This window comes from Salvelinus sp. IW2-2015, unplaced genomic scaffold, assembly GCF_002910315.2.
Source record: "Salvelinus sp. IW2-2015 unplaced genomic scaffold, ASM291031v2 Un_scaffold998, whole genome shotgun sequence".
Lineage (NCBI taxonomy): Eukaryota > Metazoa > Chordata > Actinopteri > Salmoniformes > Salmonidae > Salvelinus > Salvelinus sp. IW2-2015.
In genome coordinates, this window is record NW_019942680.1 from 310,414 (window position 1) to 324,011 (window position 13,598).

Sequence of the window (13,598 nt, forward strand, 5' to 3'; positions counted from 1 at the left end):
AGATTATTTCGCCGTGACCCCACTCTCTGCGTGTGTCTCACCAAGATGACTAGGTGTACGCAATGAAAAGCAATAAAAGCTGTCAATTGAGTGATTGGTGCTGACGCAAAACTGACAACATAATTTCCTGACCTATTCAGATCAGCTTTATCAGAAAGTCATATATAACATTTGTTGTTCAAAAAAAGGCAAACACTGGCATTTTAGAAATTAAATATTTATTCTGTGATACTGGTCAAGATTAATCACTCCACTTTTCACCATATCTTCAGTTTTGAACCTCCTGGGGAAAATGGAAAGAATGAAAGTAAGTTTGTGGAGAGATAAGACCATTAGACATGAAAAAACAAAAACACATAGGCCTATTCATTGTTAATAACTGCCACATATACATATACACACAGATGTAGGCTCTTAATTTGAGTCAGTTTGCTACAGCAGGAAAATAATCCAGCAGCAACAGGAAATTTGAATTATTATGTGGATTATAATTAATGAATATTTTTTTAGGGGTTGATACATTTTTTTGCAATGAAAAATCAAGTCTGAGATTTCAAAGTGGAAATTGCAAACTTCAGAAGCATTTTTAAACCTCAAATACACTACAAGTTTTAAATGTCCTGCATTGCAGGAAAGTTATCCTCCAATGGGGTGATCAAATTAAGATCCTACATCTGTACATACTGCACACACTCTCTTACCCCAAAGTGCTCCCAGCCTGTGATCTCTGAGTAGAAGGCGTCTCCAGGACAGGAAGTCTTAACCAGCTGTCTGTGGCCATACAGGGTGAAGTTACCGACCAGTCGCCCGCCTTCCACAGCACAGGATGCCAGACGATCTCTCACCAGTTCCATGGTCTGCTGCGATGGCAAGCTGGAGGTGTAGTCACCGATGAATGACACCCCGTAACCCTTGGAGTTGTAGCCTTTAGTGTGTGCCCCTTGCCAGTGCCACCCACGCCCTTCATAGAGGTACCCGTCAGAGCCTGCCACAAAGCTGAAGGCAAACATCGGCAAGGGATGAGTCATTCATCATGAGTGATTCATCATCAAGTCACATTTTGCTTGGTAAACAACAATTCCCAGAATTGGACAGCTAATTTCTAACCTCTAATTATGAGAGCGACACACACACACACACACACATACACCCATACTGTATACTCAAACTTGACACATTACATAAGCATTGTGGTTTGCGGGGAGGCTGTGTAGTGTCCTACTGTGCAGCGCCTTCAGAAGGTATTCACATCCCTTTACTTTTTCCACATTGTTGTGTTACATGTATTTTACATGTATTAAATTTTGATTTTGTGTCACTTGTCTACACACAATACCCTATAATGTCAAAGTGAAATTATGTTTTTAGACATTTTCTAAAATTCATTAATAATGAAAAGCTGAAATGTCTTGAGTCAATAAATATCAAACCCCTTTGTTATGGCAAGCCTAAATAAATTCAGGAGTAAACATTTGCTTAACAAGTCATATAATAAGGTGCATGGACTCACTCCGTGTGCAATAATAGTGTCTTAAGGATCTGCCCCTTTTTTCCCAATTTTTGCCGAAAAATTCAAACTTTCTGTAACTCAGGCACTGAAGCAAGGATATGCATATTCTTTGTACCATTTGAAAGGTAACACTTTGAAGTTTGTGGAAATGTGAAAGGGATGTAGGATAATATAACACAATAGATCTGGTAAAAGATAATACAAAGAAAAAAACAACAGTTTTTAACCATCATCTTCGAAATGCAAGAGAAAGGCAATAATGTATTATTCCAGCCCAGGTGCAATTTAGATTTTGGCCACTAGATGGCAGAGGTGTATGTGCAAAGTTTTAGACTGATCCAATGAACAATTGCATTTCTGTTCAAAATGTTGTATCAAGACTGCCAAAATGTGCCTAATTTGTTTATTAATAACTTTTCATGTTCAAAATTGTGCACTCTCCTCAAACAATAGCATGGTATTCTTTCACTGTAATAGCTGCTGTAAATTGGACAGTGCAGTTAGATTAACAAGAATTTAAGCTTTCTGCCAATATCAGATTTGTCTATGTCCTGGGAAATGTTCTTGTTACTTACAACCTCATGCTAATCGCATTAGCCTGCTGTACATTAGCTAAACCGTCCCATGGACAGGACACCGATCCCGAAGAAGTTTTAACATATTTTTGAATGACTACCTCATCTCTGTAACCCGACCTACACATACAATTATCTACTGTATAAGGTCCCTAAGTCGAGCAGTGAATTTCAAAAACAGATTCAACCACAAACACCAGGGAGGTTTTCCAATGCCACGCAAAGAAGGGCATATATTGGTAGATGGATAAAACAAAACAAAAAAGCAGACATTAAATATCCCTTTGAGCATGGTTAAGTTATTAATACAGGTTGGATGGTGTGTCAATACACCCAGTCATTACAAAGATACAGCCGTCCTTCTTAACTTAGTTGCCAGAGAGGAAGGAAACCATTCAGGGATTTCACCATGAGGCCACTGGTGATTTTAAAACAGTTGCAGAGTTTAATGGCTGTGATAGGAGAAAACTGAGGATGGATCAACAACATTGTAGTTACTCCACAATACTAAAATAAATGACAGAGTGAAAAGAAGGAAGTCTGTACAGAATAAAAAATATTACAAAACATGCATCCTGTTTGCAATAAGGCTGCCAAAAATGTGGAAAATAAATTTACTTCATGTCCTGAAAACAAAGCGTTATGTTTGGGGCAAATCCCTCACAACACATTACTGAGTAACACTCTTCATATTTTCAAGCATGGTCGGTGGCTGCATCATATTATGGGTATGCTTGTCATTGGCAAGGACTGAGGAGTTTTTTTAGGATAAAAAGTAATGGAATAGATCCTAGAGGAAAACCTGGTTCAGTCTCCTGATAGACTACTGAGACACTGGGAGACAAATTCACCATTCAGCTGGACAATAACCTAAAACACAAGTCCAAATATACACTTGAGTTGCTTACTAAGACGACACTGAATGTTCCTGAGTGACCTAGTTACAGTTTTGACTTAAATTAGCTTGAAAAGCTATGCCATTACTTAAAAATGACTGTCTAGCAATGATCAACAACCAACTTGACAGAGCTTGAAGATTTAAAAAAATAATAATGTGCAAATATTGTACAATCCAGGTGTGCAAAGCTCTTAGTGTCACACCTGCTCCCGCTCCCCCTCCCTGGTGCTCGAAGGTACCAGGCTCCCCAGCATTACGCACTCCTGCCACCATCATTACGCACACCTGCCTTCACCCCCGTCACACGCATCAGCGGTTATTGGACTCACCTGGACTCAATCACCTAAGTCAAGGGGTATTAATACTTTCTGATGGCACTGTATATCCTAAGATCTGTGTACTACACATACCTGTATCCAATATCGTCCCAGCCCCGGTCATCCTGGTGAAAGCGTTGCATGGACCTCATGTCTGCAGAACACTGCTGAAAGGTGAGACAAGGCTGGCCAGGCTGGTAGGTGTGGTGGATGTACATGAACGAGAGGGGGAGGGACAGGGGGGTGGGGGTGCCCCGGTATGGTGCAGCCCCCCACTGACACCGCGGAATAATAGCTGGACAGTCTAGAGGTAGGGCRATCCAGAGAGAKATTGAGTTTTAACATGTTTWTCCACTCCTTTTTTCAACAATAACACCATGTCTCAATTATTGTTACTATTTGTGCTTTCTTGGATCAAAGTCAAAATTATTCCAATAAATGTTGACCTATCCTTTTTAGCTTTCCCTGCACTACAGTAACCATCTCTATCTCCACTGTCTCCCTCTGCAGTGGTGTTTACTTACCCATGTATCTGTGGACAAAGTCCTTTATTCCTTCCCTCACCACAGCTGTCAGCTCTTCCTTTTCCTGTGCCAACATCGTGGAGTGGTCGATCAGTCTCCTCTGTAGGACCAGGGATCTCACCACCTGCCTCTGCAGGAGGGGGGGCCTGGCCAGTTCTCTGAAGTTCTCCCTGCGTAGGCGGCTGATCAGACGAGGAGCAGCGTCCAGTCCTTCTCCCTCAAGACGATGACAGTAGTACCTCCTCAGTAGGCTGCTCAGCTTCAGAGGACGCTGGGACCGAGCTGAGACCTCCATCCCTAAAATCACACCATCCATACCGCCGTTAACCAGGGCATCGGTGGCGAGGGAGGGCTTGTCGGAGAGGGTGAAGACCTGAGGCGAGGTCACATCATCCCAGCAGCCATCAGGGCCCAAGCGTTGGGAGAGGAGAGAGCTGTGGAAGCGTTGGAAGGACAGGCCCAAGTTCCTAGCCAGAGTGAGGGGGTACAGGCCAAGGACACGACACCTCGTCTTAGACACTAGCCCAGCTTCAATACCCAGAAGGACTGGGCTCATAGCAACCGTGGTGCCATCAGCAGTAAGGACAACCCCTTCCTCTCTACCTCTCTCTGTCACCTGATGGCGCACAGCCCTGCCAAGGAAATCTGAGAGATTGGAGTACATAACTGGTGCCTCTGAGGTGTTGTCCTCCCTGATAGTGCCCAAGAAGTGCTGCATGAACTCATCTCTGAGACCGGCTGTCCTGCGCAGGCCTCTCAACACATTTACAGGCAACAGTCCAGGGTTACTGTCTTCTACCTGCTCCAACACTCTGATGAAGTCGTCCATATGCTGGGAGGATGTGACTGAAATCAGAAAACACACTTGTTTACATTTGATAATATTCAGCATCGCTTTTCTATAAACGGAAACTACATACTGTTCTGTAATGTGTATTAATAACTGCACCCTAYATTGCCTAAAATAGCATTTTCTTGCAACTTCTTCCTCTAAGTAGCTGTAATGCATTTCCTTGCTGACTTTCTTGCTCTCTCTCGAAAAGAGTTTAACTGGTCACGACCTCTAAATAAATTGGAAAAATGTGAACACAAACAGATTGAGTTACCTTTGGTATCAGTGTGAGCACTGACCAAGACCACAAGAAGGATCAGACACCATTTCCAGTGCAGTTCCATTGGGGAAATCATTGAGTCTTCAACACCCTGTGCTCCTGACATGTATTATGCATTGCATTGCCTACCTTGAAACATTTATAGGAAGGAAAACACATCAAGTGAATTATGCAACCACTGTACAAACAGACACGGTGCTGATTAATTTGAGCCATTTGAGGGACATGGTGTGGGAAATTGGCAAGTGTTAGGTAAGTGTGTGTGGACATGTGTGTTTGTCCTTATGGCTCAAGGTCTTTCTGAATTTAAATGTTTCATTGTTTACATTATTTCATTACACCACTGTCACAATTACAACCTTTAGGTCAGCAATTTATTTCCCCCTTCTCCCCGAGTACTTTGCATAGACTGTTGTTTCATAATATCTCAATATTAAACAAAATTCTGTTTAAAACTAGTGTACAGCAGCATCACATTGTGTGTTGTGTTTAGGTAACAGTCTCTTTAAATCACTGAAAGGTCTGTGATGCATGAGAATGCAAGCTTGTTCTTGTTCCTTTTCCAAATGGCCCTGGAAATACACAGCAAGAACTCACAAAGGAAATTCCCATGCATTATTTTACAGGAATATTTTTTTTAAACCATGCAATTGACATTAGGACATCTTGCATTTTTTAGAACTTTTTCAAAGCATGTAATTTAGATTACACATGTGGCAACCGCTATATGTCAGATGAGCACATGCACTGCTGATCATAGATCAGTGCATTACTAGAACAAGACACGTGACCAGAACAGGAAGTCACCAACACAACAGCAGGCTGAAAACATTGAAACACGGTAAGGGGTTTTAGGTCCTTGTATAAGAATAAGTAACGAACTAAATAAGTATGTTTAATGTTAGCTTGTTAACATTGTGAATGACTGAGTTTTGGCCTTTCGTCGAGTGAGTTCGCTAGCTTGCTTGCCAATTTTAACTAGCTAAATTAGCACTAGCTAGCAGCTACATTAGCTGGCTAGCATCCAATATACTTTATCTTCCCCTTTCGTCTGCACTAGCAGCCACTTTGTTGTTTCTTCAACGCAGTTAGGTCCTCCTAATTCACGGAATCGTCGTTGGCTAATCTCTTTGCATATGTACTGCAGGTAAAGATTGCCACCGCCCGCGCATGCGCCGATGCTGGCCCTCTTGAGGCGCGGCTAAAGGAATCCCCAAAAAACCCACATAGGTCCTACCCCTTTCACCTGATTTACGCGCAAGCTACGTGACGAATTCGAGAGGTGTGAGCCAGACTACTACCGCCCTAGGCACTTGTTAATATCTACAAAATAAATAACTAATAAAATACTAACTTGTTAAAACGGATAGGKAAACATTGTGGTTGAAGATAAATAGCCCTCTAGGCTAGTTGAAAGTTATCTAGCTATAGCTAATCCTCTCAGATCTTCACGTGCCTAGGGTAGTGGTGAGGGATTGAGATGGCTATCATATTATCAGTTCAGGCTATTTTACTTCTATTTACAGATCATCCTCTTTCAGAAAATGGACACTCGGTTCACGAAAGGAAAGTCAAACATCCTGGAACGGCCTCTAACCCGTCCCAAGACTGAAGTCAGTGTGAGTGCCTTTGCACTGCTCTTCTCTGAGATGGTGCAGTACTGCCAGAGCCGTGTGTACTCTGTGTCCGAGCTGCAGCAACGCTTGGCAGACATGGGTCAGAGCGTTGGCGCCAGTATGCTGGACGTGCTGGTGCTGAGGGAGAAGAATGGGAAGAGGGAGACCAAGGTGCTTAACATACTGCTCTTCGTCAAGGTACGTGCTTGCATGGGCTCAAGGTAGATAAGTTCATATGTAACAGTCTAATAAGGTGTAACACCACTTGTTATTATTCCAATGCATAAGTACATGTCTATAATTTTCAATTTGCTTCATATAGGTGTCAGTATGGAAAGCCATGTTCGGTAAGGAGGCAGACAAGCTGGAGCAGGCCAACGATGATGACAAGACCTACTACATCATAGAGAAGGAGCCACTGATCAACGCTTACATCTCTGTGCCCAAGGAGAACAGCACACTAAACTGTGCTGCATTCACCGCTGGCATCGTAGAGGCCATTCTCACACACAGTGGCTTCCCTGCCAAGGTCACAGCCCACTGGCACAAGGGCACCACGCTCATGATCAAGTTTGATGAAGCTGTGATAGCCAGAGACAAGGCCCTGGATAGCAGATAGAGGAGAGAGTGTTGGTGTACACATGATAGAATGATGAAGTTGATCATCATTATCACTATTAGGTCTCAATATGCTCTGGTGAGTTAATGAGCCAGTAATGTGAGATATGGACTGAGTGAATGATTGGTCTGTCTGTAGGCAAGTCTGCATAGGAGTAGTTGAGTTGTGAATATACAGTATATTGAGAAGTGAAACAGGATGTCTTTTTATCACCACATGAGAGAGAGTAAATATGAATGAATGATTAGAATGTTAATCCCAATTCTGAGCTATTATATTTATTTGGTCCAAGAAGAGTCCATATGAGACGACGTTTATAAAGGTCTATGTTTCTTGTGAATCTCCTCAGTCAGTCAGCCCTTATCTAATGACTTTGACATTCTCACTGACGTATCTTTAACCATCTCTCAAGACTGCATAGGACGTATGTGAATGTCATCTCTTTTGTTTTTGATATCTCAAGACATTTCGGATTCACACAAAGGACAAACACATTGAAGATATGGGCTGCAGTATAATACACTAATATGTGCAATGATTTACCCTCCAACTGAGTTCAACATGGTGAAATTAAAGACTGTCATTGTGTTCCCTAAACAAATGACATTTTAAGCTATTATTCAAAATATGTGAAAGTTATCAGTGGTCATTTCCACAGAGCATTATGTTGGCAAAAATGTCATGACTCAGGGGTTTGTAGGTGTAGTTTCATTTTACACCTTTATTTGTTTCTATCTAGACATGTTTGAAATACTTTTACTGTTTATCACCGTGTGTAAGCATTGTAGCGATTAACTGATATTAAGACTTGCTGAGTAATTCTAAAGATCAGGTGATCATATGTAGAAAATCGATGAACTACGGTCAGCAATTTGTATTTAACACATACATTTTAGTCATTTAGCAAACGCTATATCTACACGTTTTCCCTAAACTTCCTTGTACGTTTTTGAACAGAGTGTGACGYACATTTGCTCCGTACGGTGGGTGTGCCGGAGTGTAGCTTGGAAGAAATTAGTGGCATTTAAAGGGCAGCGGATACATTTTGAACCCATAACCCCTCCCCGTTTTWCAACTGGTCGTTCATTATGGCACCGTTTCCGTTGTATTGAACGCAGCCTAGTTTTGATCGTTTGACTATCAATACAATGGGTGGGGCTAATGGGGGGGTCACAAACACTATCACGAATTAGATATTTTGAGACCAATGACCATCAAGGCATTTTCCAGACATGTCACATGGTGATTGTCATGTGACCATTGGAAGCTGCGGCTTTGTGATTGTAGAGCGCAGCGTCCCTATTCTCTTGTAATTTGTTTCCTCAATGTTTAGCTTTCTGATAGTCCTAAACGATAATTTCTATTAATTTCTTAAATTGTATTCTTATGAATTCATTCATGTCCTGCAAAGCATCGTCATGTCATCATCGAACTGTAACTGCATCCAAGACGGTACAGGTTGGTCATGTACTTCAATTTATCAGTCGAAGCCTCATTTTTAAAGTTAACCAGCATTTACCAAACTCGGTCCTCGGGACCCCAAAGGGTGCACGTTTTGTTTATTTGCCCAAACACTACAAAATGATCGAAGCTTGATGTTTGGTTATTGATGATTTAAATCAGCTGTGTAGTGTTAAGGGAAAAACAAAACATGCACAACCCTTGGGGTCCCGAGGGCCGAGTGTGGTAAACCTAAAGGTGTATAAAAGAACAATTTTCATAAGGATAATRTATTTGTTGTATAGGGTTAAATGAGAAAGCTGCATGTCATCTGTGAGTGCCCAGCATCSCAATATGATCATAATAGGCTAATTGTATGTCAATAATGCTTCCATTGCTGTATCGTACCTAGCCCAAGAATATACTAAATGTTATTTTCAGAGGCGAATTGACTCTGGCAGCCAAATAATCCATCTAAACGTGAATCGATCCTCAATTGTGGTACGGTTCTAGAAACATTAAGCGTTCTACTTTAATATCACCAAAATTATTTCACAAATGCACAATATACACTTACTGTACCCTGTTTTAACAGTTGCAGCCGGCAGTATTTTTCAGTTACAACTGTTGGAGCTGAGCGTTAAATATAAATAGGTCTAGTTGCCAGGCTGAAGAAGCAAGGACATGCACATTAAGAAAAGATGACACCCAGGCTATACGTACATTTATGACAGCTGGACGTACTATGGTCAGAATGATGGAAGCAAAATAACTGATGACTGACACGTGAAACATAAGCATGTGAAAAGGGTTCTACCATCATTATAACCTAACCAAAAGCAGATATGAGCGTTAGTGGGCGTGAACAAGCAAGCTCTGAGATGAAAATAAAATAATGGAGAAAGGTCAAGGGAAGCTATTTTCATATAGAGGGAGGGGACKCTATAGGATTCTGTCTTTGCATAACRTATAAAGGCAGGACTCTGTAATATGAGAATTTAGTCTCTTTCCATGGAGGGGCTCGGCTCTGTTACGTTTGTGATATGGTCCTTCCATGGAAGGGCTCAGTTTTGCTACTATTAAAGTGTATATTGAATTCACAAGTTCTTGTAAGAGTATTATATTTCTGAAACAATTCTCCACGACACAACACGTTTGTGGCGTCCTTGTTCCCACACATGTGTTGGGAGACGCAGATAGCTAATTAGCACAGGTAGTCGCCTCCCACTTCCGTAAACAAACCGAGGTAAAAGTGGTTTTAGATTCAACAGACAGTCAACAGATATTCGCCAATAGCCATTTACAAATGTAAAAATCAATWACAAATTCGCCGTTGTCACARWMWYMWMAMWSKRKATRWKRTRTWYTMTAWAWRTSTMKMRYAYWYTTWYAMMMYYTKTAAGAAATACATAACATCTATAAAATGCCATTTAAAGCTATATACATCAATAACGTTTTCACTGATTATGACATAATCATCAAACTAGGTATGATTTATTCTATAAATGTCTAGTATACTTTTTCAAACTTTGCTTTGAGTAGAAATTCCAGTTTTGATTTGATAGAAATACATGATCTCAAATATTGCATTTAAAGATGAAAAAATTGGTAACTAATTCAGTGATTGTCGCAGAAACGTGAAAATATGCATTTATTTGCAATAACTTTAAAGAAATGTTAATTTCAAGGACAATTTGTTCTGTATAAAGTTAGACAATGTAAACATTGTACAACTTTATGTACAACTTTATGTAAGTAATCTTAAATTGTATGCCAAATCAATGTTTGCATTTTTAGTGCAACAGTTCCACATTTTAAAGTAGTTAGAAGGCACAACAGTCATTTATTTATAAGTCTTTAATTTAACAGCTGAGAGGCCCCTTCCAATAATTTTCTATTTTGGCTTTGTTGAAGTCCTTCTTTGTCATCCCCAGACAAGCTGAATGGTACCATCTCCTGAGGTAATAGATTCAACTGTTGAACACTTACAGGCAAATGTTTAATACCCCGGTTATTCCCAGAACACATTCTGGAAAGTCTATAGAGTCAGTGGTCACTTTATTAGGTACAACTCCCTTTGCAYCTGGAACAGCGTAAATTCAAAACAGTTGATGAAACTGGGAAAGGAGATAGACTGTTCAAGTTTTAAGTCCAGTTGGAGTTTATTACAGTCAGTACAAGTTTTGGAACTTTTCTGATTTACAAAATACCATGACAGACTGTGCTGTCATCTTGCACATTCTAAAGTTCAAACAAACAGTAACAGAATACCTGAATACTTCTCTGCATGCTTTAGTGTCTAGCAAGCCAAGACCACGGGACTTGGTGATGTAGGAGCAATTTATTTTCTTGAATAGGGTGGTGAACCTAATAAAGTGGCTACTGAGTGTAGATATCACAAACAATTCCTTTTGAGCAGTGGTCTGTCTGTTATACATTTGATCAAAGGGTATAATGGTAAATCTGATCCATAAGTTCCTCACTTGTGTATATATATAGAGTTGGAGGTAAAGGAAAAAAATATGAAACGAGGACATTAAAACACTGGCAGAATTCGTTCATCTACATCCATTCACAAAATATGTATTTTAAAGTATAAATACCCTTCTAGGGTAGATTTTCTTGAGTACTTTTAACAGAGGTGATATTTACTTCAAATTGCATTCGCTCTATTGCTTAAGCCTATCAAGTTGTTTCATCTATATAAATGCTAGATGGAGGGGTTATGGTTTCTTCTGGACAGGGCCTATTGGTCTAACTATACTGGCCCATTAAGCACATGCCCAAGAGATATTATTATTTGGACAGTGGTTAGGGCATTCGTCATTGGTAATGGAGACCTGGTTTCCAGACCTGCTAGGAGAGTCACCCTACTTTCTCATTCTTAGCAATATACACTGAGTGTACAAAACATTAGGAACACCTTCCTCATTCATTTACACCTGCTTCTGCCCTCGGAACAGTCTCAGTTTGTTGGGGCATGGACTCTACAAGGTATCAATTGTTCCACAGGGATGCTGGAACATTTTGACTCCAATGCTTCCCACAGTTGTGTCAAGTTGACTGGATGTCCTTTGGGTGGTGGACCATTTTTGATGCACAAGGGAAACTGTTGAGCTTAGAAAAACCCAGCAGCGTTGCAGTTCTTGACACACTCAAACCGGTTCACCTGGCACCTACTACCATAACGTGGTTAAAAAGGATCTTAAATCTTTTGTCTTGCCCATTCACCCTCAATGTCAGAAATACAATCCATGTCTCAAGGCTTAAAAATCCTTCTTTAACCTCTATTCGGCACATGTGACATAAAATTTGATTTGAGATGTAGGTGAGGAGACAAGTGTTGACCTGAAAGTGAAAGGCTTACAAGYCCTTAACCAACAATGCTTTAAGAAGTTAAGAAAATAAAGTGTTAAGTAAAAAATGTAAAATAGAAAATAAAAGTAAGAAATAATTAAACAGCAGTAAAATAACAAGCGAGACTATATACAGGGGGTAACGGTACAGAGTCAATGTGCGGGGGCACCAGTTAGTCGGGCTAATTGAGGTAATATGTACATGTAGGTAGAGTTTATTTAGTTATTTCACCTTTATTTAACCAGGTAGGATAGTTGAGAACAAGTTCTCATTTACAATTGCGACCTGGCCAAGATAAAGCAAAAGCAGTTCGACACATACAACAACACAGAGTTACACATGGAATAAACAAACATAYAGTACATCCTACCATACCTTTCTTTGTCTGTACATTATACCTTGAAACTATTTTATCCCCCCCAGAAACCTCCTTTTACTCTCTGTTCCGGACGTTCTAGACGACCAATTCTCATAGCTTTTAGCCGTACCCTTATCCTACTCCTCCTCTGTTCCTCTGGTGATGTAGAGGTGAATCCAGGCCCTGCAGTGCCTAGCTCCACTCCTATTCCCCAGGCTCTCTTTTTGATGACTTCTTGATGGACTTCTGTAACCATAATAGCCTTGGTTTCATGCATGTTAACATTAGAAGCCTCCTCCCTAAGTTTTGTTTTATTCACTGCTTTAGCACACACTGCCAACCCGGATGTTCTACCGTGTCTGAATCCTGGCTTAGGAAGACCACCAAAAATTCTGAGATCTCCTTTCCTAACTACAACATTTTCAGACAAGATAAAACGGCCAAAGGGGCGGTGTTGCAATCTACTGCAAAGATAGCCCGCAGAGTGCTGTCGTACTATCCAGGTCTGTACCCAAGCAATTAGAACTTCTACTTTTAAAAATCCACCTCTCTAAAAGCAAGTCTCTCACCGTTGCCGCCTGCATAGACCACCCTCTGCCCCCAGCTGTGCTCTGGACACCATATGTGAACTGATTGCCCCCATCTATCTTCAGAGCTCGTGCTGCTAGGCGACCTAAACTGGAACATGCTTAACACCCCAGCCATCCTACAATCTAAGCTTGATGCCCTCAATCTCACACAAATTATCAATGAACCTACCAGGTACCACCCCAAAGCCGTAAACACGGGCACCCTCATAGATATCATCCTAACCAACTTGCCCTCTAAATACACCTCTGATGTTTTCAACCAAGATCTCAGCGATCACTGCCTCATTGCCTGCATCCGTAATGGGTCAGCGGTCAAACGACCTCCACTCATCACTGTCAAACGCTCCCTGAAACACTTCAGCGAGCAGGCCTTTAATCGACCTGGCCGGGGTATCCTGGAAGGATATTGATCTCATCCCGTCAGTAGAGGATGCCTGGTTATTTTTTTTAAATTCCTTCCTCACCATCTTAAATAAGCATGCCCATTCAAGAAATTTAGAACCAGAACAGATATAGCCCTTGGTTCTCTCCAGACCTGACTGCCTTAACCAACACAAAAACATCCTATGGCGTTCTGCATTAGCATCGAACAGCCCCCGTGATATGCAACTTTTCAGGGAAGCTAGAAACCAATATACTCTGGCAGTCTCTATGTGGGTGCCACAGGGTTCAATTCTTGGAC

The 13,598-nt window shown here is 41.0% G+C and overlaps 3 protein-coding genes across 6 annotated transcripts in view; 2 read left to right on the top strand and 1 right to left on the bottom strand.

The window, feature by feature from the left end:
* Positions 1-201: 201 nt before the first annotated feature.
* On the bottom strand, positions 202-5,068 carry LOC112069394 (N-acetylmuramoyl-L-alanine amidase-like). Its single transcript, XM_024136723.2, has 5 exons — positions 4,931-5,068; positions 3,825-4,670; positions 3,394-3,604; positions 702-996; positions 202-283 (listed from the first exon to the last, which is right to left on the bottom strand). The coding sequence occupies exons 1-5, from the start codon at positions 5,040-5,042 to the stop codon at positions 269-271; spliced, it is 1,479 nt and encodes a 492-aa protein (XP_023992491.1). The 5' UTR covers positions 5,043-5,068; the 3' UTR covers positions 202-268.
* Positions 5,069-5,673: 605 nt separating this feature from the next.
* Positions 5,674-7,787, top strand: LOC111979939 (trafficking protein particle complex subunit 5). Of its 3 annotated transcripts, XM_024136725.2 has the most exons (4): positions 5,705-5,777; positions 6,084-6,218; positions 6,463-6,750; positions 6,875-7,787. In XM_024136725.2, the coding sequence occupies exons 3-4, from the start codon at positions 6,481-6,483 to the stop codon at positions 7,169-7,171; spliced, it is 567 nt and encodes a 188-aa protein (XP_023992493.1). In that variant the 5' UTR covers positions 5,705-5,777; positions 6,084-6,218; positions 6,463-6,480; the 3' UTR covers positions 7,172-7,787. The 3 variants fall into 3 exon arrangements, with proteins under 3 accessions (XP_023866402.2, XP_023866403.2, XP_023992493.1); XM_024010634.3 differs by lacking the exon at positions 6,084-6,218 and having other exon boundaries at positions 5,674-5,777; XM_024010635.3 differs by lacking the exon at positions 6,084-6,218 and having other exon boundaries at positions 5,701-5,777; positions 6,478-6,750.
* A 559-nt stretch (positions 7,788-8,346) lies between these two features.
* Positions 8,347-13,598, top strand: part of LOC112069395 (mucolipin-1) — a 21,029-nt gene continuing 15,777 nt past the window's right edge. For both annotated transcript variants that reach the window (XR_002893728.2, XM_024136724.2), the window contains exon 1: positions 8,347-8,629. Coding sequence is in view for 1 of the 2 variants with exons in the window: in XM_024136724.2 (XP_023992492.1) it covers positions 8,590-8,629 (40 nt within the window). In the remaining variant the exon portion in view is untranslated. The remainder of the gene's footprint in view (positions 8,630-13,598) is intronic.

What these genes read in the sequence shown, in the direction of transcription:
- LOC111979939 (XM_024010634.3), top strand. Translation starts at nt 6,481, where the DNA reads ATGGACACTCGGTTCACGAAAGGAAAGTCAAACATCCTGGAACGGCCT. An exon ending in ACATACTGCTCTTCGTCAAG is followed by an intron (nt 6,751 to 6,874) that starts GTACGTGCTTGC and finishes TGCTTCATATAG; the next exon opens with GTGTCAGTATGGAAAGCCAT.
- LOC112069394 (XM_024136723.2), bottom strand. Translation starts at nt 5,042, where the DNA reads ATGTCAGGAGCACAGGGTGTTGAAGACTCAATGATTTCCCCAATGGAA. An exon ending in TGCTCACACTGATACCAAAG is followed by an intron (nt 4,671 to 4,930) that starts GTAACTCAATCT and finishes TTCTGATTTCAG; the next exon opens with TCACATCCTCCCAGCATATG. An exon ending in CTTTGTCCACAGATACATGG is followed by an intron (nt 3,605 to 3,824) that starts GTAAGTAAACAC and finishes CCCTACCTCTAG; the next exon opens with ACTGTCCAGCTATTATTCCG.